Source organism: Henckelia pumila, chromosome 4 (genome assembly GCF_033568475.1).
Source record: "Henckelia pumila isolate YLH828 chromosome 4, ASM3356847v2, whole genome shotgun sequence".
Taxonomy (NCBI): domain Eukaryota; kingdom Viridiplantae; phylum Streptophyta; class Magnoliopsida; order Lamiales; family Gesneriaceae; genus Henckelia; species Henckelia pumila.
In genome coordinates this window covers 150,065,966-150,093,845 of record NC_133123.1, presented here as the reverse complement: position 1 = coordinate 150,093,845, position 27,880 = coordinate 150,065,966, and the positions used below count along the sequence as shown (strand labels likewise).

At 37.0% G+C, this 27,880-nt stretch overlaps 2 protein-coding genes across 3 annotated transcripts; one reads left to right on the top strand and one right to left on the bottom strand.

Annotated features, from left to right (window-relative positions):
* Nucleotides 1-624: 624 nt before the first annotated feature.
* LOC140866098 (aspartyl protease family protein At5g10770) lies at nt 625-5,339 on the bottom strand. Of its 2 annotated transcripts, XM_073270993.1 has the most exons (3): nt 5,060-5,339; nt 3,330-4,453; nt 625-681 (listed from the first exon to the last, which is right to left on the bottom strand). In XM_073270993.1, exons 1-3 carry the CDS (start codon nt 5,220-5,222, stop codon nt 670-672), a joined length of 1,299 nt encoding a protein of 432 aa, XP_073127094.1. In that variant the 5' UTR covers nt 5,223-5,339; the 3' UTR covers nt 625-669. The 2 variants fall into 2 exon arrangements, with proteins under 2 accessions (XP_073127094.1, XP_073127093.1); XM_073270992.1 differs by lacking the exon at nt 625-681 and having other exon boundaries at nt 2,968-4,453.
* A 4,790-nt stretch (nt 5,340-10,129) lies between these two features.
* On the top strand, nt 10,130-14,281 carry LOC140863769 (uncharacterized). The gene is made up of 6 exons (XM_073267410.1): nt 10,130-10,408; nt 10,970-11,224; nt 11,314-11,487; nt 11,595-11,701; nt 12,098-12,420; nt 13,312-14,281. Exons 1-6 carry the CDS (start codon nt 10,289-10,291, stop codon nt 13,911-13,913), a joined length of 1,581 nt encoding a protein of 526 aa, XP_073123511.1. The 5' UTR covers nt 10,130-10,288; the 3' UTR covers nt 13,914-14,281.
* The last annotated feature ends 13,599 nt before the right edge of the window (nt 14,282-27,880 follow it).

Genomic DNA, 27,880 nt, shown 5'->3' with positions numbered 1-27,880 from the left:
AATGCTGCAAGTGGGTTCTGCGGAGGTGGAGGTGGAGGTGGAGATTCCCCACGTCTGTTCATCGGTCTCGGAGGCATTCTGCACCATCACATATTTTTTTACGTAAATCGCCATGCATAACTAAGTGTTTTAACATTAATGCTAACTTAAATTCTTAAAAGTAAATCATGCTATAAACACTTAAAACTTACAGACCGGTAGGGTGGATTTCTGAGCTCGCATAGCAGTAATGACCCCTCCAAGGACCGTGCTTTGATACCAACTGAAACGACCCTAACTTTCTAAATAATAAATAAATATGCGGAAATTTTTTTTTTTTTTTATATACTTACTAAGTAAAAATATGTACATACGTGCCCATACATATATGCACAGAATAAATAGATTTAAAAATAATAAACTAAATAAAAATGCAACCTTTAATAAATTGAATATCTGAGTCAAACATTTAATAAAATATTGACATAAGCAAAAACAAATAAAAATTTCATGCACTGAAAATATTTAAGTAAAATGTCCCATACTGTCAACCACTGAAAATAAATAAATAAATGTATAACATGCTAAAATATTCAAAACATGCATAAAGACTCAGACAACTATCACGGTCACGGGGTCACTGCATGTCCGCTCATATGTCCTCGCCGCCGGTGGGTACCACATCCTCCTCTACGTACTCACCTGCACGATACTAGTGTAGTGAGCCTAGAGGCCCAACATGCTAACATAACAAGGGTTTAAAATAATTTAAATCACTTTAATACTAATACATACATATACATGAATGAGCATGCTTAAAAATATCATGACATAACATAACCTAAATTAACTTAAATATCATAATCATACATAATACATAGACATTTTTGAGCAAATTATTTTCTAACATCGCATGGTTGTATCCATAGTGTAACCTTAAATCATACATTAAATACTGATCAGCGTGGAAACCAACGTACGTGGCGGTGACGAATCACCTCTTAAATTGGCAGTAAACTGCCCTTCAATAGTTCACATATGGGGATGAATCCCCCTCAAATTGTCATACTACTTCAACTTCCAACATAAAAATTATTTTTCTTTTGCTCAACTTTAAACATTAAATCATGCATAAAAATTATTTCATGAATGCATGTACTTAAATAAAATGTGTGTCCTTCATATATATTTAATTTAATTTTTATACTAACATATAAATACTAAAATAACATTCATGCATAAAATAATTAAATATATATTTAGGACACATGCAATTTCTCATGGTTTGTGCTGAACTGCTGGCCCTAACACTCAAGCCCATTTTCTTAAATCTGACCCATTAATCCTGAGACTGGCCCATTAACATACTTAAGCCCAATAATTAATTATTATAAGCCCAAATAATTAATTAAAGCCCATTAAAACAATCCTGGCCCAATATCATTCTATTCCGGCCCAATGGACCCAAAGGCCCAAAGACTGGCCCAATAACTTCCATGGGCCCCCAAGCCCATAAAAATTATTGGACTAACTTAATTAAATTTAAATAAGCCCAATAACAAATAAATTCAACCCAAAAGAATTTAAATGGAACCCAATTAAATTTTGGGATTTAATTAGGCCCATTAAACACCTAAACTTAATAATTAACTTAAAAATAAAATACCCGAGCCTGACTAACTTAACCCGGACCCAGACCCGGACCCACTAGACTTGACCCATGACTTATTGAACCCGACCCGGATCCCCCAAACCCTCACAACCCGACGCCCCTTTCCCCTAATCTGCTCGGCCGCGAGCAGCAGCCCTTCTAGGGCTGTTGCCGCCCTGCTCCGGCCGCCCCTGGCCGGAGCTCCGCCGCCCAGACGTAGCCCACGTCTGGGCGGTCCTAACCTGACCCAGGCCCTGACCCCATGCAGCCCCACGCATAGAGGCCGAACCACTTTTCCCCAAACCCTAGACTGCGCATCCATGGGAGCCGAACGTCCATGGTTGATTTTTGGGCTCGTTTGGCTCGAGCCACTCGAGCCACTCGAGCCTAGACCCACCTTAGACCTCGTACCAACCATAACCAGCAGCTAGAACAAGCCATGTCAAGGAAAAATCGTGAGATGAATGAACAACCGCATACACAAGCTTCAAACAACAAAACCGATCCTTAGTCTGAAAATTTGAAGAAAAATCGATGCTACACCCAACATACATGATATAAACTGATTTGCGTGAAAAAGTAGAAGAAAAACCATGCCTTTCACCGATGTTTGAAGAGAAAAAGGCGAAGGGGACGATTCCGGGACGACGGGACGATGAACAACTCGAAGCTTCGAAGAAATCTCGGCTATGGAACCCTTGGAGATTGCTATCTGATGAAGAAGATGAAGAACAAGGAATGGGGGTGGCGGCTGATGCTTGGAGACGTGAGGTTTGGGGGTAGAATTAGGGTAATTTGAATAAAATAAGGTTTAGGATAATTAAAATATTAATAAGGGTTTTAAATATACAATATATATAACTTAAAAAACTCTAAATAATATTTAAAATCTGATAACTTTAATAAAATCCCGAAATATATAATTAAGGAAATTTTAAAGATAGTAAAAATGAACTCCTAAAATTATATATAATTAAATACTGATAATTTTGAGGAAATAAAACTCAAAATAATATTTTTGGGCTCTAAAAAGACTCATAAAAAAATTTGGGTAGAAAGTTGTCATCTCGTCCGTCCACGGTCTCGTCTACGCGATAAAATAATTCAAATACCAATAATTCATAAAAATCACTAATTATGGGTTAAATGCTTAAAAATAACTTAAATCATGCACAAATAATTCACATAATTATTTAACCCATAAATCTAAAATTTTAAATAAATAAATTTCCTAATTATGCATGCGGATTTACGTATTAAAAATACCGGGTGTTACATATATATACAAGGAACACATGAGTCTCTTAAAGTATATTTACTGCTTGAACACTGACAGAAATCAAAAAACAAGTGGTGTTCATATATTTTATATCAACCCACATTACAAAATACGAGTTTATATGCAGAATCAAACTAATAAGACAACTCTTTTGGTCCTAATCTTTTTTAAGCCCTTGAGCTTTTGTGGAAGAAAATGTATGCACTATTGTCCTGTTAACGTGCATTCAGTCTAATGTAAAAGAAGATATCACAAAATTATACGTTCGATCCAATTGAACTAACTGTAACTACAAAGCTCCCTTGCAAATCCAAGTTTCATCTGCTTAGTATCATATATAACCCTTGTATTTCTCTGCTGATAATTTCCAATAATGCCAATCTCACTTTCATATGCAAGGCTAGCAAGAGCCAAACATACCTGAGATGCATCCCTTTTGACAAAATAGAACATCCCACTAACATCCACAGTCATCTCAGAATCGCCCTCAAATATCATTTTAAGTGTAGGAATGTTCACTTCTTCATATGCTGAAAGATTGAAGCAGGTATCTAAGATTGAAAAACTTGGGGCTGGAGGATACCCTGAAAACTGTTCCAAGAACTCGAACTTAATAGCTTGATATATCGATGGAGGAAACCTTGTTATAACCGTTCCCGAATCGATAAAAATCCCACTTGTTCCGAAACCTGGAGACTCTAAACTGACCCCACCAATACTTGTTCCAGTCAAGTTCAGAATGTAGAAGCTGTTAAGAAATGGATTCATCATCAATCTTGTGTAAGAGACTGGTGTAAAATTCTTGTAAACCGAGGAATCATCTCCTAGTATTAGTGAACCTGAAGTTGCAGCATCAGTATCAGGCAAGCAATAGGAGAAAACTCCTCCAAACAAATCAGAAGTCTGAGAAACCAATGAAAGATCGCTCCTTCCCAATCCAATCAATCCCGAAGCTGCTCCAAACAGGCCCTTATTGTTCCGACCACATCCAAACACAAAGCTATCAACCTGGGTTGATCCAAGAAGTAAACGGTCCCGACCCAGCTCCCCATGAGTGTAGGATCCGTCTCCATATGTGACAAAATAGTTGCAAGTTTCTGCATTATTCCCACACATTCCTGAGTTGCCTGTAGCCAACTGTAGAGTATTGCAGGCTTGTGAATTGCAGAGAACTGATTGATACGAAGGAGATATCACAGGGTTGAAGAGAGGTTCCGGTTGAGTGTAACACAATTTGCAAGGTAAGCATTGAACCCACGTCAGCTCACTTCCAGTATCAACAATCATTGTAACATTCCGGCCTCCTAAAGTTACCGTGACAACATAGTTTAGTGTCTGTAATTTCACACCTGAGGTAAGAGGAATCTGAGTTTTCGGGGATTCTGTTTGGCTATAAAGTATACTCTTTATGTGTGTTTGTATAGACTTGACTCGAACATCGTCTGCAACTAGGCATTTTTCGAGCCTTTGGTCCAATTCCCATATCGATCTGGAGCAGTGGTCTATGTGCTTCATTTCAAGTTCAGTAGCAGCATTTTGAGTCCCTGATGATGGAATTTTAAGTTTGAACCACTATAATTAGACATAGTTATGCAGGATTCACATGTTCTATATATCTATGATATTAGTTGGCTTTAGCATCATTATTGCCGCCCAATTCTTGAACCAAAAGACACAGCCATGGTAACTACTGGCACTTTGGCATTTAAATCAAATTTCATTTATAATTTTTTTGTTTAGTTTTTTTTTAAAAAAGAAACATAAATTTACGCCTTAAAAATACACTGAGTCACCATAGTAATCAGGTTTTTGGTACGTCCCAAGATCGATCATTGTTCTTGTCTGAAAACTAGAATATGAACAAGGTGTTTCATATATGAAACAAATCAACAAGTTAATACAATTGGAAAAGCTTATTGACTTGAATCTTATCTCACAAAACAAGGAAAAAGAAGTTTGCTTTATGGTGTCTTGAATAAAGTATGTAATCAATCTTCAAGTTAAGAATAAAGCAAATGCCCGCATCTAAGCAATGTCAAAACACAGACAACAGATTTTCTGGAATAAATTTGGTGTTTCATAGAAACATTCTATGAAACACCATGTTGTCTTATCCGAACAACGTGTTCTTTCTTGATCAATATACTTACTTGATTTCCGAGAAAAGAAACTCTGTGTATCATCTCGCCATGCGGGTTGAGGCCTTCTCAATGGCAAAAGTTGCTTAGCATCACCATAACCAGCCACATTGTTGCCAGAAGAACTAATAAGAACAATTGCAAGAAACACAAAAGGCGATGGCCAAAAGGCCATTTCCAAGAAACTTGGTTTGGTTTGATTTTTCAGTATGCTAATCAGATTTAGATATTGAGATGGATTTGCAGAAGGAAAAATGGAAGAAGTGGGAGAGGGGGTGAGTGGATTCTTGAAAATTTTGGAGTTTGGCATGCGAACAAAAGAGGAGTTGGCTGGAGGCCCCACTCTTGCATGAGAAATTATTGGTATTTCACGTGGAAGTTTTCAGGTTCATCAAATAACTTATCTGAGCAAAATAAGTAGGAGTGAAATCAGAAATCTAATGATATGCAAAATTACAATTTTAAGTGTAATTCTTACATCTCCGAAAGACCCATTGTCATACTTACGTCAGTATTTGAAAAAGTTTCTTAAAAATACTTCTCAGTTTTTTCGTTAACAAATTTTGTTAACGAAAAAGCTGAGAAGCGCTTTTAAGAAACTCTCTCAAACATTACCTACTTTAGTATTTTGAGGTTGTATAAGAATCCCTTTTCTACGCACTCAGCCCACGACTTTTTTCTTTACTTTGACGTACACGTATCTCTCCCCAAAGAAGATAGGTGCATACGAATACCATTTGATTTAAACTTGAAAGTGTTTTTCACGAGACTTGAAATGTGAAAACAAAAAATTTCCAACAAGCATAATGTGGTGTAGAAGAGGTGATATTTTTGAGAGGAAAAGTTTGAGTTTTTAATTGGTCTGCGGAGGTTTGTATGGACCCTTTTCACGGGGATTCAACTGTCACAACGAACAGAGAGAAGAGATTTCTAGCAATTTGTTACTATGCTGGTCGTTTGTCCTTTTCATTCACTTGCATGTCACATGCGCAATATCAGACATAAATACCCCAACTTGGTTAAGATTCCCTATGATCATTTATCAGCTTAAACCGTACGGTGGTCTAAATATTGGTAAGTTAGAATATCCTACTTACACGGATACTGTCTTGATATATATTTAACGGTCCATGTGTATTGATAAATGATGATTTTAATTTAGGGTAGATGAGATCCTAGCATATGAGTAATACACAAACCATACATCCAACAGTTCGTATTTTTACACATAGGCGTAATTAATTATATATTGTTGACGTGGCAAATCATGAGACATTAGATCTATCATTGGGGTATTACTCGTATGCTAGGTTGAAATTTATCCTTAATTTAGATCTATCATGGAGGTAGTAGTGTCTGTAAAAATAAGTTGAAATAATCCCTGAATATCAGGTTTTGATTATTATTTTTTTATTAAGAGTGATTTCTCGAACCATCCTCTTCATAATAATGAAACAAACGTGGCACTTTGAATAGTCGAACATACAACATTTACGCTAATGCCAATTATAGCAAGATATATAATGTCCAAAACCAATGTCATAAATCATAACCATCCTACCAACTTCCAAATAAGATAGTCGAACATGTAACTTTAGCTTTGATATCCAATTATAAAACCCACTATAGGTAATAGTATTTATTCAATTCGTATATACATAGTAGTTCGAGTGTCACGTTTTAATAGCTCATATGTAATTGCTGCCCCCATGTTGAAACTGAAAAATGACTCAACATGAATAATAAGGATAAACATATCAAGGTTCCATAATCTTTCTCTCTCGTCAAGTTCAATTGGACCTATTTGGGGGACGTGACAATGAGTGCATGTTTGGCAAAAGAATAATATCAAATTTGTACAAAATTTTTGTACATTGAATAAAGAAGCTTTTCAGTGTATAACACACATATCCATTGATATGAATGTAGTGTACCCCATTTTGATGAATGAAAAAAAGAAAAGGGTCCAATTTAATTATGTAATTGTTGGGGGCAAGCAATTCACGAGTCCTTGTCGATTTGCTGGCGAGTAGGACCATCGCTTGAGCTTACTTCTCAACTGGGGCATCTCATATCCCGACAAGGGATACGAGGAACCTCTAAATATTCTTTTTTTTAACAAATAAATAAATAAATTATTTCATAATTTTTTTTTGGACAAAATTATTTAAGGGGAAAAAAGGGGAGATGTGATTTCTTGGATAAGAGCATCATAATTCTCAAGTCCGCGAGGAGTGACATATCGTTAGAGTTCAACTTGAACTTGAATTACTATTACCATATACTCGTTTTTGCATGTGATATAAATCATAGTTTATGAAATTTTAAGTTTATGTCAAATTTTTTGTCAATTTTCTTTAATTTTTTAGTTCTGTATTCTGCACCACGATTTGAACAATCAATGCACTTGAAAACTAACAATGGACCTTAAAAAAAAACTAACAATGGTCGAATGATGATGAATTTTTATTGGAGAGTTGGGAACATAAAATAATATTTTTTGGAAAAAAAAAACTAGCAAGGATCCATTCCTAAATAAGTTATTGTATTCACCTTTCCTCTATTTTATGTATTTGACATTTGTCACTTTTATCAAATACAAAAATTGTAATAAAACATACAAAAAGAGACGAGAATCAAATATACAAATTATTCCCTCCGTCCCAGTCATTTAAACTACTTTTTCTTTTTCTTCTACCCTAAATATATAGTCAATTTTTCATATTTAATTTTATATTTCATACTTTTTTTTACTAATTTATCCATTTTAAATTAATATCATTAACTACACATATAATTATTTTTATTCTATTAAAATCTTTCATTAAATAATGGTAAAAATGGATAATTGGATTCTAAAATTACAGAGTCCTAAATTTGATATTTCAAAATGTGCTTTGGGCCGTTCCACTAATTGTCAAGGTCCAAAATATTCTGGACCCAAAGAAGATGTGTTTGTTTTGGTGATAGCTAATTATTATATTCCAAGGAAAGCCCGTATTTCAAGCGCACACACTAAATTTCACACTAAAATCCACCTTTTAAATAATATATATCAAATTACTGTATTATTATTATTATTCAATGTTTTTTCAATATTATTATGAACAGTAAAATATCTTCAGAACGTGGATTTTTTTTTAGAGTAGAAGTTTTTTTACAGGAGAAGCGTGAAATTGAGAACTCATGAGATACGAATAAATCAAATAACAGGAAACACTTTAACATCGAAAACTCACGTATCTATAAACTCTTATATTCGACAATCAAATCTCGTGATATCAGAAAATCTCGTGTCGATGACGTGAGATGGATCGGAGAACAAGTCTAAGGTACTTATGAATTCATGATTCGAATTCGAGCACGTTAGTCATTCTTGAATTGAAATAAAAATATCCCCGAGCATTAATTAGTGTCTTAATTTTTTAATTTTTTCAATTTAATCAATGATTTGCAACTACAATAAACATACGAATTAAATAATGACAAAGACAAGGCGATATTTTAAGACAACAAGTTGAGTATTTGTTTAAAGAGACAAGTTGTGGTTTTAAAAGCATTCAACCATCGAAGTCCCCGAACTTCAAAAAATCCCCGAAAACAAATCATTAGTCCAAAAAAGACAGCCGCCGAAATTATTAATTTATTTTATTTAATTTTATTATTTATATTGGGAAAAATATATGCACATCCACTTTGTAGCAACGGGACAAAATTCCAATCACCGAGAATTATCCACTTCGAAATTGATTTAAATGCTTTATTTAATTTGATTTCTGACGTGTGAGCATCGGGCATCAGAATCTTACACGTGTCTACTGAGGAAATCACGGCCGTCCGATGGGGACTGCCAGAAGAAGCTTCAAGATGTAGGGCCACACTTTTATCCACTATGGCTCACGTGACGGCCAGCCCACTGAATCAAACAGCTCACCCAATGTAAGCCCAAAAGACGAAATTACCCCCACGAACCTATACAAAATTAATTGATTATTTTTTATATAACTACTTGTATGTAATACTTTTTCAGATTACTTTGACAATTTTATCCCGGGTCTATTAACTTAGGGTGTGTTTGAAGTTACACATTATTAATATACCTATAAATTATCTTATTTAGTTTCACGTTTTTTTGTTATATTATTTATTTATTTTTAATTATTTATCTTAAATCAGTCAAATCATAAATTATTTATCTTATATCAATCAAATCATTGATTTAAATTACTATATATTAACCTTTATAAATAATATTATTCATATTTTTATTAATTATTAAAAAGATAAATAGTAATTTACTATTTTCATATAATATATAATCAATCAAATCAAACAAACTATAATCTATCAATCAAATCAAATTTAATATTAACTATCATTTTTATTTATTTTTTATTACAATATATTACTTATCTCTATATTATTTATCTTATCCTCAACTTCAAACGAACCCTTAGTTTTAAAACTTGAAATTTTTTGCGAGTTTTTTGTAAATTAAATATGTTTACAAATATTCGAATTGAGCTCGAAGAAATCTCGTCTAAATTATTGTTGATCTTGTTTTTTTTGTTCTTAGTTCTCCGTAGATTTTATTGTTTATCGTATCGTTGTGTCTTATTTATTTATGGTTTCTCCAAAATGTGGGTTGCATTGGTTGATAGATTTCAATTATAATGATTTAATTTTTTCGAATTTTTGAAAATTGGAATATATTAAATTAGAATTAAACAAAAAAATATGTAAATTGGTAAATCATGAGGTGGAAAATAAGTTTTTGGGTATATGAAAGATAGCATGTAAAAATTTAAAAAATTGGAAGCCGGAAATCAAATTGGGTTATATATAATACTATTACATATATTTTATTGATAGTAAGTATATATATCTTTCCCATTAATTTCCATGAAAATATAATAAGATGGTTCAAATTCCAAAAGCTTTGTACCCAAATTCGTAATTTCAAACAAAAATGAGAGTAAAAATAAAAAATAACCCACCTCGAAGAAATGTCACGAAAAGTCGACACGTGTGAATAGCGGTCGTAATATATTAACCATTTTCAATTCGGATACGCATCCATAGTTTGTTTCGTCTTCTTCGAGTCACAGCTAAACAAATCTGCGAACTCGCCGAGTCGACGCGCCGATCCAGTGTTCCTCTCCATTTCCTGCTTATAGGGTTCCACTGTTGTTCGATCCGAGCGGTAAAAATCAGGTGGAGTGGTAGTTCGTCGGCTTTTTAATGGTTCAGTTGATGAAAAGCGATAAATCGGAATCACACGGCGAAAAGATGCCTCCGGTGAAGATGGAGGTGGAGGATCCTCTGGAAGAAGAGCACGGACCGCTCCTAAAGCGCCCCAAAGTAATTTTGTCTACTTTTTTTTCTTCGTTTTTGTGCTTGCAGCTTTTTTTAAAAATAAAAAATAATAAAATAGAAATTTAGTTATTTCTTTGGGAATGGCCAGCATAAATCATCTGAAGGAGTTTTGGTGGTATTGATTTATTGGTCGAGTTTGAATTTTTTGTTTTTTTACCTGTTGCGTTGCTTTAGATTTTTAGTCGTTGAGGTGATCCTATTTTAGGGCTTTTTATAAAAATTAATATTGATGCAAGCTATTGTTAATTTTTTTAATTGAATATGTGATTCATTGGTGATGAACTTGGATTGGTCGATATGCTATCTGATGTGTTGAGTGGTGGATGGTTTACTTGAAAGTTCTCGACTTGATAAATTTTGCGAGTGAAGAGTTTATGTACTGTATTCCTTGTGGTGTCTGTATGCAATTAAATGCGATTTTTCTTCGATTATCTAAGATTTCTTGAACCCCCAGCTACAAGCTGATCTTTGTGGATTTCAAAATAATAATGTCAATATTTGGTTATTACATTATTCATATGATATGTGGTTTCATTACTTTAACAGAGTCGGGCAACGGGAGGTTTTGAAGTTCCAGCATCACAGTATAACCCACTTGCTGAGCCGAGTCCATTGGGTTTACGGCTGAGGAAAAGTCCTTCACTCTTGGAGTTAATCCAGATGAAACTATCTCAAGCAAATAAGCCAAAAGTTGGAAGTCACGGTCATGGTAAAAAAGAACCAAAAGGTAGTGCTGCATCTGGCGATAAGCTGAAAGCTTCAAATTTTCCTGCTTCAATTCTTCGAATTGGAACCTGGGAGGTATGTTTTTGTTTGTGTATGAATTAAAATTTGTTGGGCTTCAAAATGAAATTTTTGCTGAAATCCTGGAACATTTCTTGACTATGCAGTATAAATCGAGATATGAAGGAGATTTGGTGGCGAAATGTTATTTTGCAAAGCATAAGCTGGTGTGGGAAGTTCTTGATGGTGGTCTTAAAAATAAAATTGAATTTCAGTGGTCCGATATCATGGCTCTGAAGGGAAATTACCCAGATGATGGTCCTGGAACATTAGATGTTGTGGTATAAAGCTTTGTTATCATTTTGCTGGTTTTATCGGTAGCTGGAAGTTTAACTGCTTCTCCAATTAACACTTGACCATATTATTTTCCCTTGTTGTTCTTGATCAGCTGGCGCGACAACCTCTTTTCTTCAGGGAGACTAATCCTCAACCAAGGAAGCACACCCTTTGGCAGGCGACGGCAGACTTTACTGGCGGACAAGCTAGTATACAAAGGTCAGATAGGTGTTTTCCTCGGTTTGATACGGATGGTTATGTTTCTCTGCAAGGAATCTTCCTCGTGTGTTTTAGCTTCTTTTCAAACAAGCTTCTGTATTCATGTTCAACCAAGGAAAATGTTTTTGTGTGAGATCCTAATTTGAATCCACAAGTTATGAAACAGCAAGAGTGGTTTTATATGAAGATTCTATCCTCAATTCACTTATAAAGGCTATCGTGTGCCCCGTTTTGCCTAGGCAGTGTATTTTTAAATAGATTTTGAGCATGCCATGTACGAAGAGGTGAAATGAAATTCCATATCGTGCTTTCTATCCTTCTATGGCATGTCCTGGAATTCTGTAGCATTATCATTGAATAATGATTACAATTCTCTGGCATTCTAATTTGTTGCAGGCGCCATCATTTGGAGTGCCCGCAGGGTTTGTTGGGAAAACATTTTGAAAAACTCATTCAATGTGATCCCCGATTGAACATTCTTAGTCAGCAAGGAGAGATGACATTGGATTCACCTTATTTTGAACCCAGACACTGTGTGTTTGATGATCAGAATGAAAACAACGAAATTGACTTGAACAGAGAGGGAAGTCCGTCCTTTTTCACCATACATAATACCAATTCATCATCAGGGGTTCAATCTTCTTCCTCTAAGAATGATCAAGATGCTCTAAGCAGAAACTCTGAATCTTACCCTCGTGAAACACCATCACCTAGTTCAGGTAAAATTGTCACAAATTGTGAAGGCTTGGTGGAAATCTGACTTAAGTTGCTGTTTATTAGTAGCCATAACTCGACTTTATCTATGTTTAAAGTATTGGTCCTGGGGCTTCTGTTTGGATTTTCTAGTTCAAGTTGGTGATATTCTGAATGCTTAGTTTTGTTTTATGTATACTTCTTTTATCACCAGAGTCAGCCACGAGCAATCTGCAGATTAGATCTTTCATTTAGTATAGTATCGAAATGTCTTACTTTGTAACAATACTTGCCTGCTGTATATGCTGCAGTGTATAACTCCTAAACCATAGTTTGGAAATATCCCGGTAGCACGTCCCCGAAATGCCTTTTTTACCAGGTTTGCTTATAAGCTTAGATCCCAATAGATCCAGTGAAAAACCGAGGAATCTGCAGGTCTCTATATTATAAAGAGGCAATGTATCATTCCATACCATGGTTCCCAGCTTATTGTTCTAAAGCTTACTATATTTCACTGGTGGTGTCATTCAATCATTACTATTTACATTTTATTTTTGGACATTTGCAGTTTAGATCTATATGTTTTCCGGTCTTTCATCTCCAAAATCTGAAAGTTGTAACACAAGTGATTTGCAACCGGCTCCAAATTTATTTGTAGAACAAGATTATCAAAATTTTTTTGCCACTTCTTCCTCAAAATGCTTTCAATTCTGTTATTATTATTTTTCTGGTTGCAATTTACCTTTCGGTTTCCTATAGGTTGTTAGATTACTATTGCTATAATTAATCCCACATCTATGTCCTAATCGAGTTACCGTTTAATTATTGTAATGGTTGATATTTATCTTTTATCCCTTTGTTTTCCTCCAATCACGCCTCTAGTATTCATTTTCTGTACTGACCGTATGATCGCTCAGGTAAGGAGACCATGGCTTCTGAAGATTTCAAGCATGGTGGAATGGAGCAATTCAAAGCACTCAGCAACTGGGATCAGATTAGGGCACCCGGGCTCCATTCTTCCATGTCCATGAGTGACTTAGTGAGCCATCTTGAGAACAGGATATCAGAGCACGGAACATCCAGCAATCCAGTTCTCTCCAGCGAGGATTGGCACAGCCTTGAAATTTTGGACGATATAAACCGATGCTTGTTTAGCGACCTCCAAAACATGCCAGACTCTGACGATAAGCTTCTGATGTCCCGGGTGAATTCTCTTTGCTGCCTCTTGCAGAAAGATTCTGCAGCAGTTTCAAACTCCGAATCTAAGAATGACATCAATCCCAACTTCTCCTTCGGGCAAAAGAGAACTGATGAACTCTACTCTGTTGGTGCATCAACTAGTGAAAACAAGTCTGGTGTCCTTCATGATGAGTATAATGAAATGTCCGGGTACAATCAGGCACCGGCTATGTCCAGAAAGGACTCGGTTGGCGAATTACTACTCAATCTCCCTCGGATAGCTTCTCTACCACAGTTCTTGTTCAATATCTCGGAAGATTTGGAGAGCCAAGCTAGATAACCCACCGATGCCCCTTTTGTATATAAATATGTAGTGATAGCGTTTGGGGGGGATTCAGAAATTCAGGTTGATGAAGAATCCTGTACTCTCATCTATATGCTGGCTTTGAATCTCTGTATGTGATGTATTTTACAACATAATCAGCACTGGTAAAACATGTTTGTTTTGTATGCTTAAGTTTCGGTGGTGGCATCGCCGTTTTTAAGGTGGTTCGACCCCCAGGCAGAGGATTCCACAGGAGGGTTATGAGCCATGATTAATATCAGATTGTGATGATTTTATTGTCTCAAATTTGAGATCTGTTATTTCGAAATATGGTGTTGAATTGTTAGCCTAAACCCGGTTAAGAATCGTGCCAAGTTTTTTAACTTGTAGCAAGTTCTGAAGTCTGAATTGAGAATCAAATGAACATGGTCGTACGTAGCTGAGTAAAAATGTTTTTCTATGGAAATTGAAAAAAAAAGCAGCAGCTTAATTACCACTTTAAATCGTGAATAATTTAATGTTCACGTCACAGTGAACAGTTCATGCTTATAAAGTTTTTTTTTTTTTGGTCTGATAAAAAATTTGTATTTAACAAGATAATTTCAGTGTCTATATTTTATAGAAGTGTGAGCAAATTGGTGATAAATCTTCAAATTCAAACTTGACTTTGCCCTAACTTTTTATCCATAAGATTATTTGCAATAGCTCCTTAGGACCACAAAACTTGAATATTTAATTGTTTAATTCTTGTACTGGATTTATAATTTTTTATGTTTAAAATCTAAAGACTTTATGCTAAAATCTGAAGATTTTGTGCTTATTCATGGTACAAAGAATTATTCGTAAAATTGGTATCAGAGCCTTAGGTTAATTATTCAGACATAATATTATTCGTTAATTCATGCTTTTCTTTGTTGAGGAGAAGATTTTTTTAAGATGACTTCAAACGAAGGTTTGAATCAAGAGGATTTTATTCATAAGAAATCCTATAAACAAGTTAATCTATTCACAATAGATTACTTACAACAGGTTGTGATTAATGCTCTTAATTTTGAAGAGAGAAAGAAAAATGATTTCTAACTCCCAATTTTTAGAGATTAACCCAGATTTCTCTAAACTCTCCGGAGATCTTAGAGAAATTCAAAAACGGTACAATATTACAACAATCAGCTGTATGAAATACCTCGGCAATTTGTAGAAATCCTTAAGAAACAAGAAGAAATTCTTGGAAACCTAAAGGATCTTCAAAATAAAATCATAAATCTAGAACACACTTCGGGTTCTAGAAAAAAAAATATAGGAGGAAGGTTACCACTCTCATTTGGTACCGAACTGTTACATCAGAAAGGTAAAACCAAAATGGTCCAAAAACCTTTAACCAATGATGAAATGATGATTAATCTTATAAAAGCAGTATCAGAGAAAAACACTATCTGATGACTACTTTAGAAAGATTAAATCTCGAGGATCTACAAGATCTTACGGATTCTTTTGCGAATCTCAAAGTAGTAGATCTAAAAATGAATTCTCCTGAGGGTGAACAACCCATAGAGAATCCTCCAAGATATGTGGTTAAAACAGAAGAACCACATAGTGAGTTGCAGGTTGGAGAAAATTCACATCCATCAGGAACCAGATCGAGAAGGAGTAAAATCCCACTCCATCAAACTCCTTACGGAAAAACTGTTTTAGATCCAATACATCCTTACGAGGTTATGTTAAACCTTGATGTTTTGAACTTCAAAAACAGAGAAGATCTTATAGATGATTGGACGTCAGCTATGAGAATAGCAGCAGAGACATTAGATCTCAATAAAGAAGAATTCATTAAACTTCTAGAAATAAGTCTAATGGGATCTGTTAAGATCGCATGGGAGATAACTATGCCAGAAACTAAGGAATCAATCTTAGCAGGAGAATCCCTCAGCGAGATTGGAGAAAGAATGACCACCCTATTTATAACACAATTCATAGGGGTAGACTATTTCAATAATCAAGATACAGAGAAAAAGAGAAGATATACTCAAGCTCTTTATAGCCTCGAGTTACATGATATCTGCTTAGTTGATGAATACATTATGTTATTCACTAAATACAGATGGAATTCGGGAGTCGAGGAAAATATAGCTATTCAGCTATTTTTTTGCAAAAATGCCAAGTCTCTGGAGAGAAATGCTGATTAAAGAATATGTTCCAGACAATCTTGATACATTGGCAAGACTTGCCTCCTTTTTGAAAGGAAAATTAGCAGAATGGTGCCATATGGCAGCATTACAGAAGAACTACAAGAAAATAAGGGGTATAGATAAGCGTACACCTTTGTGTTGTAGAGAAAATGATCTTCCAACGATCATTGGAAACAGATCACAGGGATTTAAAAGGAAGAAATTCAGAAATAATCCCTATAATAAAAGAATGAAAAGTTCTTGGAAACCAAGAATATTTTGGTCCAAAAAAAAGGCCAGATCCTATAGATCAGGTAGAAGAAGTGGACCTACAAGAACATCCCCAGCAACAGGCTCATCACAAAGCAGGGGAAGAACACCATCAAGAAGACCTTTCAGAAGAACTCATACAAGAGCAAGTGAAAGTTTCAAGGATTGCAACTGCTGGACATGTGGAGCAAGAGGACATTATCTACAAATTGTCCAGAAAACAAGAAAAAAAGGAGTTAAACTCTTTGAAGCAACACCAGATATGGATGATGCGGTCTTCTTTCAAGATCTAGTCCATATATATCAATTTGAGGATATCCCCTCAGATGAAAGCATATACGAAGAAGACATATTGTTTAGTCGAGAAGTTTCTGAAGATGAATCAGAATCAGAATCAGAGTAAAGAGGAAGTGTTTCGCCATGAAACACATGAAAGTTTGGCTGGGTTCTTTAGTCAAACCACGATATCTCATAATATGGTTCAAAGGATTATGAGAGAAAATCCAACATTACAGAAGTACCAAGGATTTTCGGCAGGACAAGTTGAAAGAGTCTTAGGTAACCTAGGGCTAAGACAAAGAAGACATAATTTGATTTATAAGGTATCCAGAAGGGAAATGGCGATCTCTATGGAACTAACCAATAATCAAATTGAAATGCAGTTAATTCCCTTTGAAGAAATTCGAGAAGAATTACAGAAATTAAAAGCAGAAGTAGCAAAGACAATGTCTTGGATTCATATTGGAGCAATCCAGATTATGATCAAGGCTACTTTTAAAGAGGGAATAGATTCACCCATAGATATCGTAGTATGCAATAAAAGAATGGGAAATATACAAGATGCGGTTCTAGGAACTATCTCGAGAAATTTATGTGCAGGAAAAATTATGGGAGTTATTTATCCAAGAATAGCCTACAATTTAGCTGATAGAGATTTTAGTCGAGCCTTGACTTTGCATCAAAACTTCAAGGAAAAAAGACTAATAAAGGAAGGTAATAGGCCATATTCTATTACGTATCAAATTTCATATGCTCTTTCTAATACTCACCATTCTGAATTATTTATTAAAAATGAGTTCATTGAAATTCCAGAGATATTTGGGAAAGTTGCTCAAGCAATATACCTGGAAAGAATCGAGTTTCTTTTAATTCAGGAAACAAACATTCAAATTCAAGACAGATCGGTTCTATACAGAGACCTTAAAATAGAACCCCGAAGGTTATCTTTTCAAGGAGACAGAATGACAAGCAGGAGATGAGACAAATCTCCTATTCAAGAAATTCCACCAGAAGAAAAAGAGTTTTCTATAATAGAAAAACTTAGATCTCCAGAAGGATGGAAAGAAGTAAAAATAGTATTCGAAATTACAAGTCATCGGAACTTGTTCCCTTGTAACTCGATTTACTATTTGGAACAACAGGAAAAAGGAACTTACCAAGGAGTGATAAATATTGGAGAATTGGAAGTTCAAATCTAGGGAATTCTAGGAAAAGAAATGGATCAACTCATTCTTGGTCTAGAATTCCTGGAGGACCATAAACCATGGAAACGCCTTGAAAAAGGAATAGAGTTCATGGCAAAAGAAAAGACTTGGAGAATTCAATAAGAATTCTACGAAATGGAAAACCAAGAGAATTGGATAAGGGACAATCCCTTAATCAGATTCGAGAACTCTGTTCACAGACAGAGGAAGAAGCAACAGTTGAAATTAGTAAGTCATGAACATGATTTACTAGAACGCATTGAAGAAGTAGAAAGATGTAACACCCGGTATTTTAAATACGTAAATTCGCATGCATAATTAGGAAATTTATTTATTTAGAATTTTAGATTATGGGTTAAATAATTATGTGGAATTATTTGTGCATGATTTAATTTATTTTTTTTAAGCATTTAACCCATAATTGGTGATTTTATGATTTTTAGTATTTAATTGTTTTTGATCGCGTAGACGGGACCGTGGACGGACGAAATGACAGCTTTCTATCCAAATTATTTTATGAGTCTTTTTAGAGCCCAAAAATATTATTTTGAGTTTTATTTCCTCAATATTTTTAGTATTTAATTTTATATAATTTTAGGAGTCCGTTTTTATTCAAAATAAGCCAAAATAATGACTTTTTAGTATTTTTAAAATTCCCTAAATTTTTAATTTCTGGATTTATGTTTGATAGTAGATTATTTTGTATTTTTAAGAGTTTAAAATTTTACATTTTATGTATATTACTAATCTAATTAAATGATATTATCTATCTAACTAATTTTAATTATTTTAAAAACCAAAACTTAACCTAATCTACCCAACCCCTCACCCGATTACCCTCACTCAGCCGACACACCCATCCTCCATCATCTTCTTCATCGAGCCATCAGCCAAGGAGAAAATCCATAGCAAACTTTTGAAGGTTTTTGGTCCGTTCGTCGTCCCGGAGCCCGTAAACGCATCTATATTCGTCGATTTAATTATCAAGGCATGATTCTTTCTCTTTTTTTGTACCATATCAGTTATTATGTGTGTGTGTGCGTGAGAATCAGAATTCCTTCGAAAATTTTTCAGAAACAAAATGGGATCGGTTTGGTTGTATGCATTTGTTCTTGTTTCTTGATCATGTTCACGTTTGGTTTGTCATGGTTGTGTCTAGGCTGCTGGTAAAGGTCCCTAGGTTGCCTAGGGTGAGTCTAGGTTCGAATGGCTCGAGTGGCTTGAGCCAAACGAGCCCAGACTTGGAGCCAAGAGTCGATCGGCCAAGGGGGGGGCGCAGGTTAGGGCTTCGTGGAAGGGGGCTTGGGTTCGGTGGCTCAGGGTGCATGGGGTCTGGGCATGGGCTAGGTTCGAACCGCCCAGACGTGGGCTATGTCTAGGCGGCGGGGCTCCGGCCAGGGGCGGCCGGAGCAGGGCGGCAGCAGCCCTAGAAGGGCTGCTGCTCACGGCCGCGGGCTGCAGGAGAGAAGGGGGGGGGGGGGGTTCGGGTTAAGGGTTAGAAATGGTTCCGGGTCGGGTCAAGGGCCTGGGTCGGGTTTGGATGGTAGTGGGTCAAGTCGGATTGGTCCGGGTCCGGGTTAAGTTAGTCGGGCTCGGGTATTTTTATTTTTAGGTTTTAAGTTTAATTAAGTGGTTAATGGGCCTAATTAAATCTAAAAATTTATTTGGGCTCCATTAATTATTTTGGGTTGAGTTTAAATATTTTTGGGAATTAATTAAGTGAGTCCACTAAATTTTTATGGGCCTTGGGGCCCACGAAAGTTATTGGGCCAGTCTTTGGGCTTTTGGGCCCATTGGGCCAAAATAGGTCGTTATTGGGTCAGGAATGTTTTTAATGGGCTTTAATTATTTAATTGGGCTTAGAATAATTTTTATTGGGCTTAAGTATGTTAATGGGTCAGTCTCAGTGTTAATGGGCCAGATTTAAGTAAATGAGCTTGAGTGTTAGGGCCAGCAGTTTAGTACCACCCATGAGAAATTGCATGTGTCCTGAATATATATTTAATTATTTTTATGCATGGAAGTTATTTTTATATTTATATGATAGTATGAAATTAAATTAAATATATATGAAGGACACACATTTTATTTAAGTACATGCATTCATGAAATAATTTTTATGCATGATTTAATGTTTAAGGTTGAGCAAAAGAAAATATTTTATGTTGAAATTTGAAGTAATGTGACAATTTAAGGGGGACTCGTCCCCATATGTGAACTATTTAAGGGCAGTTTACTGCCAATTTAAGAGGTGATTCGTCACCGCCACGTACGTTGGTTTTCACGCTGATCAGTATTTGATGTATGATTTAAGGTTACACTATGGATACAACCATGCGATGTTAGAAAATACTTTGCTCAACAATGTTTATGTATTATGTATGATTATGATATTTAAGTTAATTTATGTTATGATATTTAAGTTATGTGATGTCAATGATATTTTTTAAGCATGCTCATTCATGTATATGTTATGTAATAGTATTAAAGTAATTTAAATTATTTTCAACCCTTGCTATGTTAGCATGTTGGGCCTCTAGGCTCACTACACTGGTATGGTGCAGGTGAGTACGTGGAGGAGGATGTAGCTCCTACCGGCGGCGAGGACGTATGAGCAGACTGGCAGTGATCCCCGTGACCGTTGTCTGAGTCTTTATGCATGTCTCGAATTTTAGCATGTTATATTTTAATTATTTTCAGTGGTTATGATTTGGGATATTTTATTTTAAGTAATTTTCAGTGCATGCAAAACTTTAATTTATTTCATTTTTGTCAGTATTTTATTTAACGCATGACTCAGATATTTAAATTGTGAAATGTTAAGTTTTCGATTTGTTGCATTATTTTTATTCAAGTTATTTATTTTTAAATCTAATTAGTCTGTGCATATATGTATGGGCATGTATGTACATATTTTTACTTAGAAAAAAAAAAATTTCCGCATATTTATTTATTAATTATAGAGTTAGGGTCGTTTCAAAAGGAGTAACCATACTCTACCTTCTGAGGCCTTAGGAAAACTAAGGGTAAATAGTCTTAATCGGATTATTGAGTTACAACACAGTCTGTTAAAAATGGCGGGGCCATTTAGTAATCCCTTTAAAAAATGACAACAAGTCCTTTCTCCATATACATTCCGATAGGGATGTTATATGAACAATATAAGGCTGAGTATTTTGCAGCTTATATTGACTCGGGAGCAGGAATTTGTACAGCAAAAAGAGGAGTCTTCCCTGAAGAATGTGAAGAGGAATTGCCAAAAATTGCTGGACGAGATTTCTCTCGAAGAATTTTATTTCTTTGCAAAGGAATAAAACAAGCAGAGATCCTTATGGGAGGTGCAGGTCAAACACCTCGGTACAAGGTAAAAACACCATCAATCTATTTCCATGATACAGAAGCTGATATCCTGTTAGGAAATGAGTCAAGAAGACTTATGTTCACTACAATTTGTGATCATAAAATTATCGTTCAAAGACTCAAGGTTGCTTTTTATCAACAATTGTCGATAATATTTCGCAGCCAGCGTGGTGATAAAGGACAACTTTTTCACCCAAAAATGAAAGATTCAAGAAGGTTTGGAGAAACTATGTTGAAAATAACAACAGAACAAGAACTCCAAACAGAGGATATGGAGCTTCTCAAGGTAACTCTAAATCACAGAGATATAGAGTTAGTGTAGTAACCCAGATACCATTTTAAGATAATAATATGTTAAACATGATTAAGGGTTGGTATTTAATCAATTTCGGAGTGTTATTGGACTTCAGAAGTAAAATTTGGGCTTTTTAATTTTGGGCCGGATAGTAAGCTCCGATCCCAGATAGTAAGCTCCGATCCTGGATAGTAAGCTCCGATCAAAACGGAAGCTCCGATCCTGGAACGGAAGTTCCGATCCCCAGCTGCCAGAAATGATCGATGACTCAGTCGCGAGTTTTGACAAGTGTCGATCATAGAGCAGATCGGAAGTTCCGATCCTGGCGTGGCAGACATGCACGCAATGAGCTGGATCGGAAGCTCCGATTCCGAAATCGGAAGTTCCGATCCTGGCCGAGAAATTTGGCTATAAATAGGGCCGTTCAGAGTTCATTTCTGAATTACGAATTCCCGAGTTTCCTTCTTCAGTTATATAGTGTGAGATATACACTTGAGGGTCCTATTGGTTATAATAGAGGTTCTGGAATAACCAAGGTGTGGTTATAGTCATCCGGGACTAGCGACTCCAAAGGGCTAACTACGGACGAAGGTATGGTCTGGAAATCTATTTAAGTTTTGGAAGTACTTATTAGCTTAGTTAAGGCTTATAGAATTTATGTAGTGATACGGTTAACTTTTGAATATAGGCTTGGAACCTAGGATCCTATTATACTTGAACTAGCCTAGAGGTACGTACACATTGACTGAGATTGCCAGCGAGTATACATGTTTATATGTTGCATTTATTTGGCATTATTATATGGCATGATGTATGATTTACTGTTTTCTATACTCATATGTCATGTGCATATACACGTTGAGCCTATACCTTGTTATACCTGATTATAGAGCCGCTCATCTCTATACTCGATAGTCTGTCACTGAGAGTACCGCGACGGCGGGGGCATTTATGTCTGTCTACTCTGGTGTACTAGACGAGTGTGGTTGCACCCAGAGGTTGATCCGTGCGGTGGCAGCACTCATATGACGCCGGTTCTGAGCATGACTTTTCAGATGATCTTTTACCAGTCATCATGTTGCATGCATTATATACATATGTTTACTCATGTCTATGTACTGGGCATTAGAGCTCACGTCCTAGTTGTTATCTTGGACACCCTATTCCATGGGGAAGGTCGCAGGATGGACGGAGCTGGTAGTTCAAGGCAGGACTAGGGAGCAGGAGCCTTGAGGATTTTATTATACAGCAGGATTCGATATAGCTGTATAATGTTTACTGTTTAAGATTTTGATTTGGTTGTATCACTACAGATTTAAGCCTGGATTATATTACTAAGCTGATATATAAATTATGGTTAAGTTTCCGCACGTTTTTACTCTGTTAAGTATTTTGCTGTATTAAGTTTAATGCATGCTATTAGTTGCCAGTTAGTAGGTGATTCCATGCAGGGTCACTACATTTTTGGTATCAGAGCATGCATAGATTTTGGGATTAGTACTTGGGATTTAGTTTAGTCTTGAGTAATTTTTTGCGCATTTGGGATTTTAATGTGCAATTTTTTTTCAGGATATGGCTGACGAGAGTCACGGTAGTGTTGGCCAGGGAGGTGGTCATCATCATCGTCGCCATCATCATCAGGATGATCAACATCGTCCTCATGAGGGTCGACGTCGTTATACTATTAATAAGTTTATGCAGGTAGGACCGAAATCCTTAGTGGGAGGTGAGAATCCTGAACAAGCTAGAAGCTGGATGTCTAAACTTGAGAGCACGTTCCGAGCTTTCGAGTGTACTGAGGAGCAAAAACTGGAAGTTCTAGAATTTGTTCTAGAGGATAGAGCACGTTTTTGGTGGGATGCCAAGGTTGCTCAGGCACGTACTGAGAGAGGACAGGTGACTTGGGGGGATTTTTGTCGGGAGTTTCAGAAATTGTATTTTTCTTCGGCTGTTCGCCAAGCACGATCTATGGAGTTGCTTACTTTGAGGCAAGGATCAATGACTATTGATCAGTATCAGCAGCGATTTCTTGATCTGCTACCTTTCAGTCCTCATATCAATGAGAGTGATGCGTCGAAATATGATATCTTTTTACAAGGTTTGAACCAAGATATCTACTCTCAGGTTGTCGTCTGTGATGACCCGGTGTCTTATGAGACTTTGGTAAACCGTTGTCGTCTTGTGGAGACCAGCAACAGGCGTGGACAGTTGATGATGCCAGCACAGCCTAGTGGATTTGTTGAGCCTCGAGCTCAATCTGTTGTGTCATCTGTACCTACGTCTTCTTCTACTCCTACTACTTTGTCTGGTTCTCGTGGTTCACGAGGTACTTTCCGCTTTGGGAAGAAGAAGAAGAAGGAGGAGTTTTGTAGTCACTGTGGCGGGAAGCATCCTGCAGCTTCATGTCGGAAAGCTACTGGGGCGTGTTATATTTGTGGTCAGCAAGGACATCTGCGGAGAGATTGTCCTCAGCGCATGGGTTCTGCTAGTGGATCGGGATCCCAGGTTGGATCTCAGGCTTTTACTTTTCCACGTCAGCAGCCAGCACCACAGAGTTCTTCTGGTTTTCGTCCCCAGACTCAAGGGCAGGTGTTTGCTCTGTCTCAGGAGCAGGCTACTGAGGAAAGCGATCGCATGTTGGTAGGTAACTTCTTGTTATGTGGTATTCCTGCACTTGTATTAATTGATACTGGAGCATCGCATTCCTTTATTTCTAGTCGCTTCGTTAAGAGACATAGTTTACCTTACGTATCATTAGATATGGATTTAGTTGTATCTACTCCGTTGGAGCAGGAGGTAGTAACTAAGAGTCTAGTGATGGGTTGCCTTCTGGAGTTTGAGGGTAATGTGTTATCGGCCAATTTGATGATATTAGCGATGACAGATTTTGATTGTATTTTGGGAATAGATATGCTGACTTTGTATCACGCTACTGTGGATTGTTATCAGCGTCTGGTACAGTTTCATCCCGTTGAGGGTGATAGTTGGTAATTTTATGGTGAGGGTGCGCGACCTCCGATGCCACTTGTTTCGGCTCTGAAGGCATGTCATGTCTTGGAGTCAGGTGGGGAGGGCTACCTCATCTATGCAGTTGATATGTCCATGAGTAGTACGGGTATTGATAAGCTACCAGTTGTCAGCGAGTTTCCTGACGTATTCCCTGATGAGATTCCTAGTTTTCCTCCGGTTCGAGAGGTTGAATTTGGTATTGATCTAGTACCAGGAACTACGCCTATATCCCGAGCACCTTATCGTCTGGCACCGTCAGAGATGAGGGAATTGAAACAGCAGTTGCAAGATCTGCTTGATAAGGGATATATTCGTCCGAGTGTTTCTCCATGGGGAGCACCTGTTTTGTTTGTCAAGAAAAAAGATGGATCGATGCGATTATGTATTGATTACAGGCAGTTGAATCGTGTCACCATCAAGAATAAGTATCCTTTGCCGCGGATTGATGATCTGTTCGATCAACTACAGGGTACTTCTATTTATTCGAAGATAGATATGAGATCTGGATACCATCAGATGCGGGTACGAGACTCAGATATATCTACGACTGCTTTCAGGACCAGATACGGGCATTATGAATTTTTGATGATGCCATTCGGTTTGACGAATGCACCGGCAGTCTTTATGAATCTGATGAATCAGGTATTTCGAGATTATTTGGATAGATTTGTTATCGTCTTCATAGATGATATTCTTGTCTATTCTCATGACAAGGATGAGCATGCACAGCATTTGAGGATTGTTCTACAGATGTTACGAGATAAGCAGCTATATGCGAAATTGAGCAAGTGTGAATTCTGGCTTGATCGGGTAGTATTTCTCGGTCATGTGATTTCGAGTGAAGGGATATCTGTTGATCCTAGTAAGATAGAGGCAGTGCTGAACTGGTCTCGACCGACGACGGTTGCTGAGATTCGTAGTTTCTTGGGTCTAGCGGGTTATTACCGTCGATTTATCGAGAATTTTTCACAGTTGGCCAGGCCTTTGACTCATCTTACTTGGAAAGATGTTACCTTCATTTGGTCCTCGGATTGTGAGGAGTCATTTCACGAGCTGCGTAGACGTCTTACTACTGCACCTGTGCTAGCTCTACCTTCTGGATCAGGAGGTTATGTTGTTTATACTGATGCCTCTGGTCAGGGATTGGGATGTGTGTTGACACAGCATGGACATGTTATTGCCTATGCTTCTCGACAGTTGAAGACGCATGAGAATAACTATCCAGTGCATGATCTCGAGTTAGCCGCCATTGTATTTGCGCTCAAGATATGGAGACATTATCTTTATGGCGAGAAATTTGAGATATTTACGGATCACAAGAGTTTGAAGTATTTATTCACTCAGGCAGAGTTGAATATGCGACAGAGACGCTGGATGGATCTCCTGAAGGATTATGATTGTGAAATCAAATATCATCCAGGTTCTGCTAATCTTACTGCTGATGCCTTGAGTCGGCAGGTGAGACTGTCTGCACTTCAGACTAATGAAATATCTCATATGATTCAAGAGTGCTGTTCATTGAGTTTTACGCTCAAGCACAAGAAAGGGAGAAATGGGATTCGTTTGTATACTATTCTATCTGAGCCAGTATTGTATTCTCGGATCAGAGATGCTCAGATATCTGATGTTAAGACTCAGCGATTAGCACGTCTAGCCAATGGAGTTAATACATCTGGATTCCATTTTCAGGCAGATGGTTTATTGTGCCTATCCAATAGAGTGGTTGTACCTAATGTTGCGGAGCTCAGGAATGATATTCTATCTCAAGCTCACAGGAGTCGATTATCAGTTCATCCTGAAAGTATGAAAATGTATAAGGACTTGCGAACTAGATTCTGGTGGAAGGGAATGAAGCGAAGTGTTTATCAGTTTGTTTCGAGATGTTTGGTTTGTCAATAGGTCAAGGCTGAACATCGACGACCAGGTGGATTACTGCAGAATCTTGAGATTTCCGAATGGAAGTGGGAGCACGTGACTATGGATTTTGTTACCCACTTGCCTATGACTTCACGTCAGTGTGATGCTATCTGGGTTGTCGTTGACCGTTTGACAAAATCAGCACATTTCATTCCTTATAACCGGGAGTATTCTTATGATCGCATGGCACGCTTATATATCCAAGAGATTGTGCGATTACATGGGATTCCAGTGAGTATTGTCAGTGATAGAGATCCGCGATTTACTTCACGTTTTTGGGGTAGTTTTCAGCAAGCGTTGGGTACCACTCTGAGTTTGAGCACGGCATATCATCCGGAGACTGACGGGCAGTCAGAGCGCACTATTCGTACGCTGGAGGATATGCTACGTTCTTCTGTCATGGATTTTGGCTTATCTTGGCAGGATCAGTTACCTTTGATTGAATTTGCCTACAATAACAGTTATCATCGTAGTATTGATATGGCACCTTTCGAGGCATTGTATGGTCGACGGTGTCGTACTCCGTTATTCTGGGATGAAGTCGGGGAACGGCAAGTCGAGGGTCCTGAATTGGTGCAGCAGATTGTAGACAAGTTAGATTTGATCAAGCATAGGATCAAAGTTGCTCAAGATAGACAAGCCAGTTATGCGAATATTCACCGCAGGCCACTTCAGTTTGAGCCTGGTAAATATGTTTTTCTGCGAGTATCACCTTTCAGGAAGGTGATGAGATTCGGTGTGAAAGGCAAGTTGTCTCCTCGTTACATTGGGCCTTTCCAGATACTGGAGAAGATCGGAGATGTTGCTTATCGTTTGGCTTTACCGCCATCTCTTTCCAGTATACACAATGTTTTTCATGTGTCGTTGCTTCGACAGTACATAGCTGATGAATCTCATGTGATTCAGTCTACTGATATTCAGCTAGAGCCAGATCTGTCTTTTGTTGAACGACCAATCTGTATCCTAGACAGGAAGGAGAAAGTTCTTCGGAACAAGACTATACCACTTCTGATGGTACAGTGGCAGCGCCGAGGCGTTGAAGAAGCAACTTGGGAAACTGAGAGTCGTATGCGAGCAGAATATCCTGAGTTGTTTGCTTTGTATTTTTGATTACCATGTAAGATGTAATTATCGTTGTTGTAATAAGACATGGTTTGATGTTTCATATTGTTATCTTGATTTGTCTTTAGATGTTATTTCGCGGACGAAATATCTAAAGGTGGGGAGAATGTAGTAACCCAGATACCATTTTAAGATAATAATATGTTAAACATGATTAAGGGTTGGTATTTAATCAATTTCGGAGTGTTATTGGACTTCAGAAGTAAAATTTGGGTTTTTTAATTTTGAGCCGGATAGTAAGCTCCGATCCTGGATAGTAAGCTCCGATCGGAACGGAAGCTCCGATCCTGGAACGGAAGTTCCGATCCCCAGCTGCCAGAAATGATCGATGACTCAGTCGCGAGTTTTGACAAGTGTCGA

Excerpts from the sequence above, each read along its gene's own strand:
- LOC140866098 (XM_073270992.1), bottom strand. The coding sequence starts at position 5,222 with ATGGCCTTTTGGCCATCGCCTTTTGTGTTTCTTGCAATTGTTCTTATT. Across the intron at positions 4,454-5,059 it reads TTTCTTTTCTCGGAAATCAA|GGACTCAAAATGCTGCTACT; the intron begins GTAAGTATATTG and ends TTCCATCATCAG.
- LOC140863769 (XM_073267410.1), top strand. The coding sequence starts at position 10,289 with ATGGTTCAGTTGATGAAAAGCGATAAATCGGAATCACACGGCGAAAAG. Across the intron at positions 10,409-10,969 it reads CGCTCCTAAAGCGCCCCAAA|AGTCGGGCAACGGGAGGTTT; the intron begins GTAATTTTGTCT and ends TTACTTTAACAG. Across the intron at positions 12,421-13,311 it reads AACACCATCACCTAGTTCAG|GTAAGGAGACCATGGCTTCT; the intron begins GTAAAATTGTCA and ends ATGATCGCTCAG.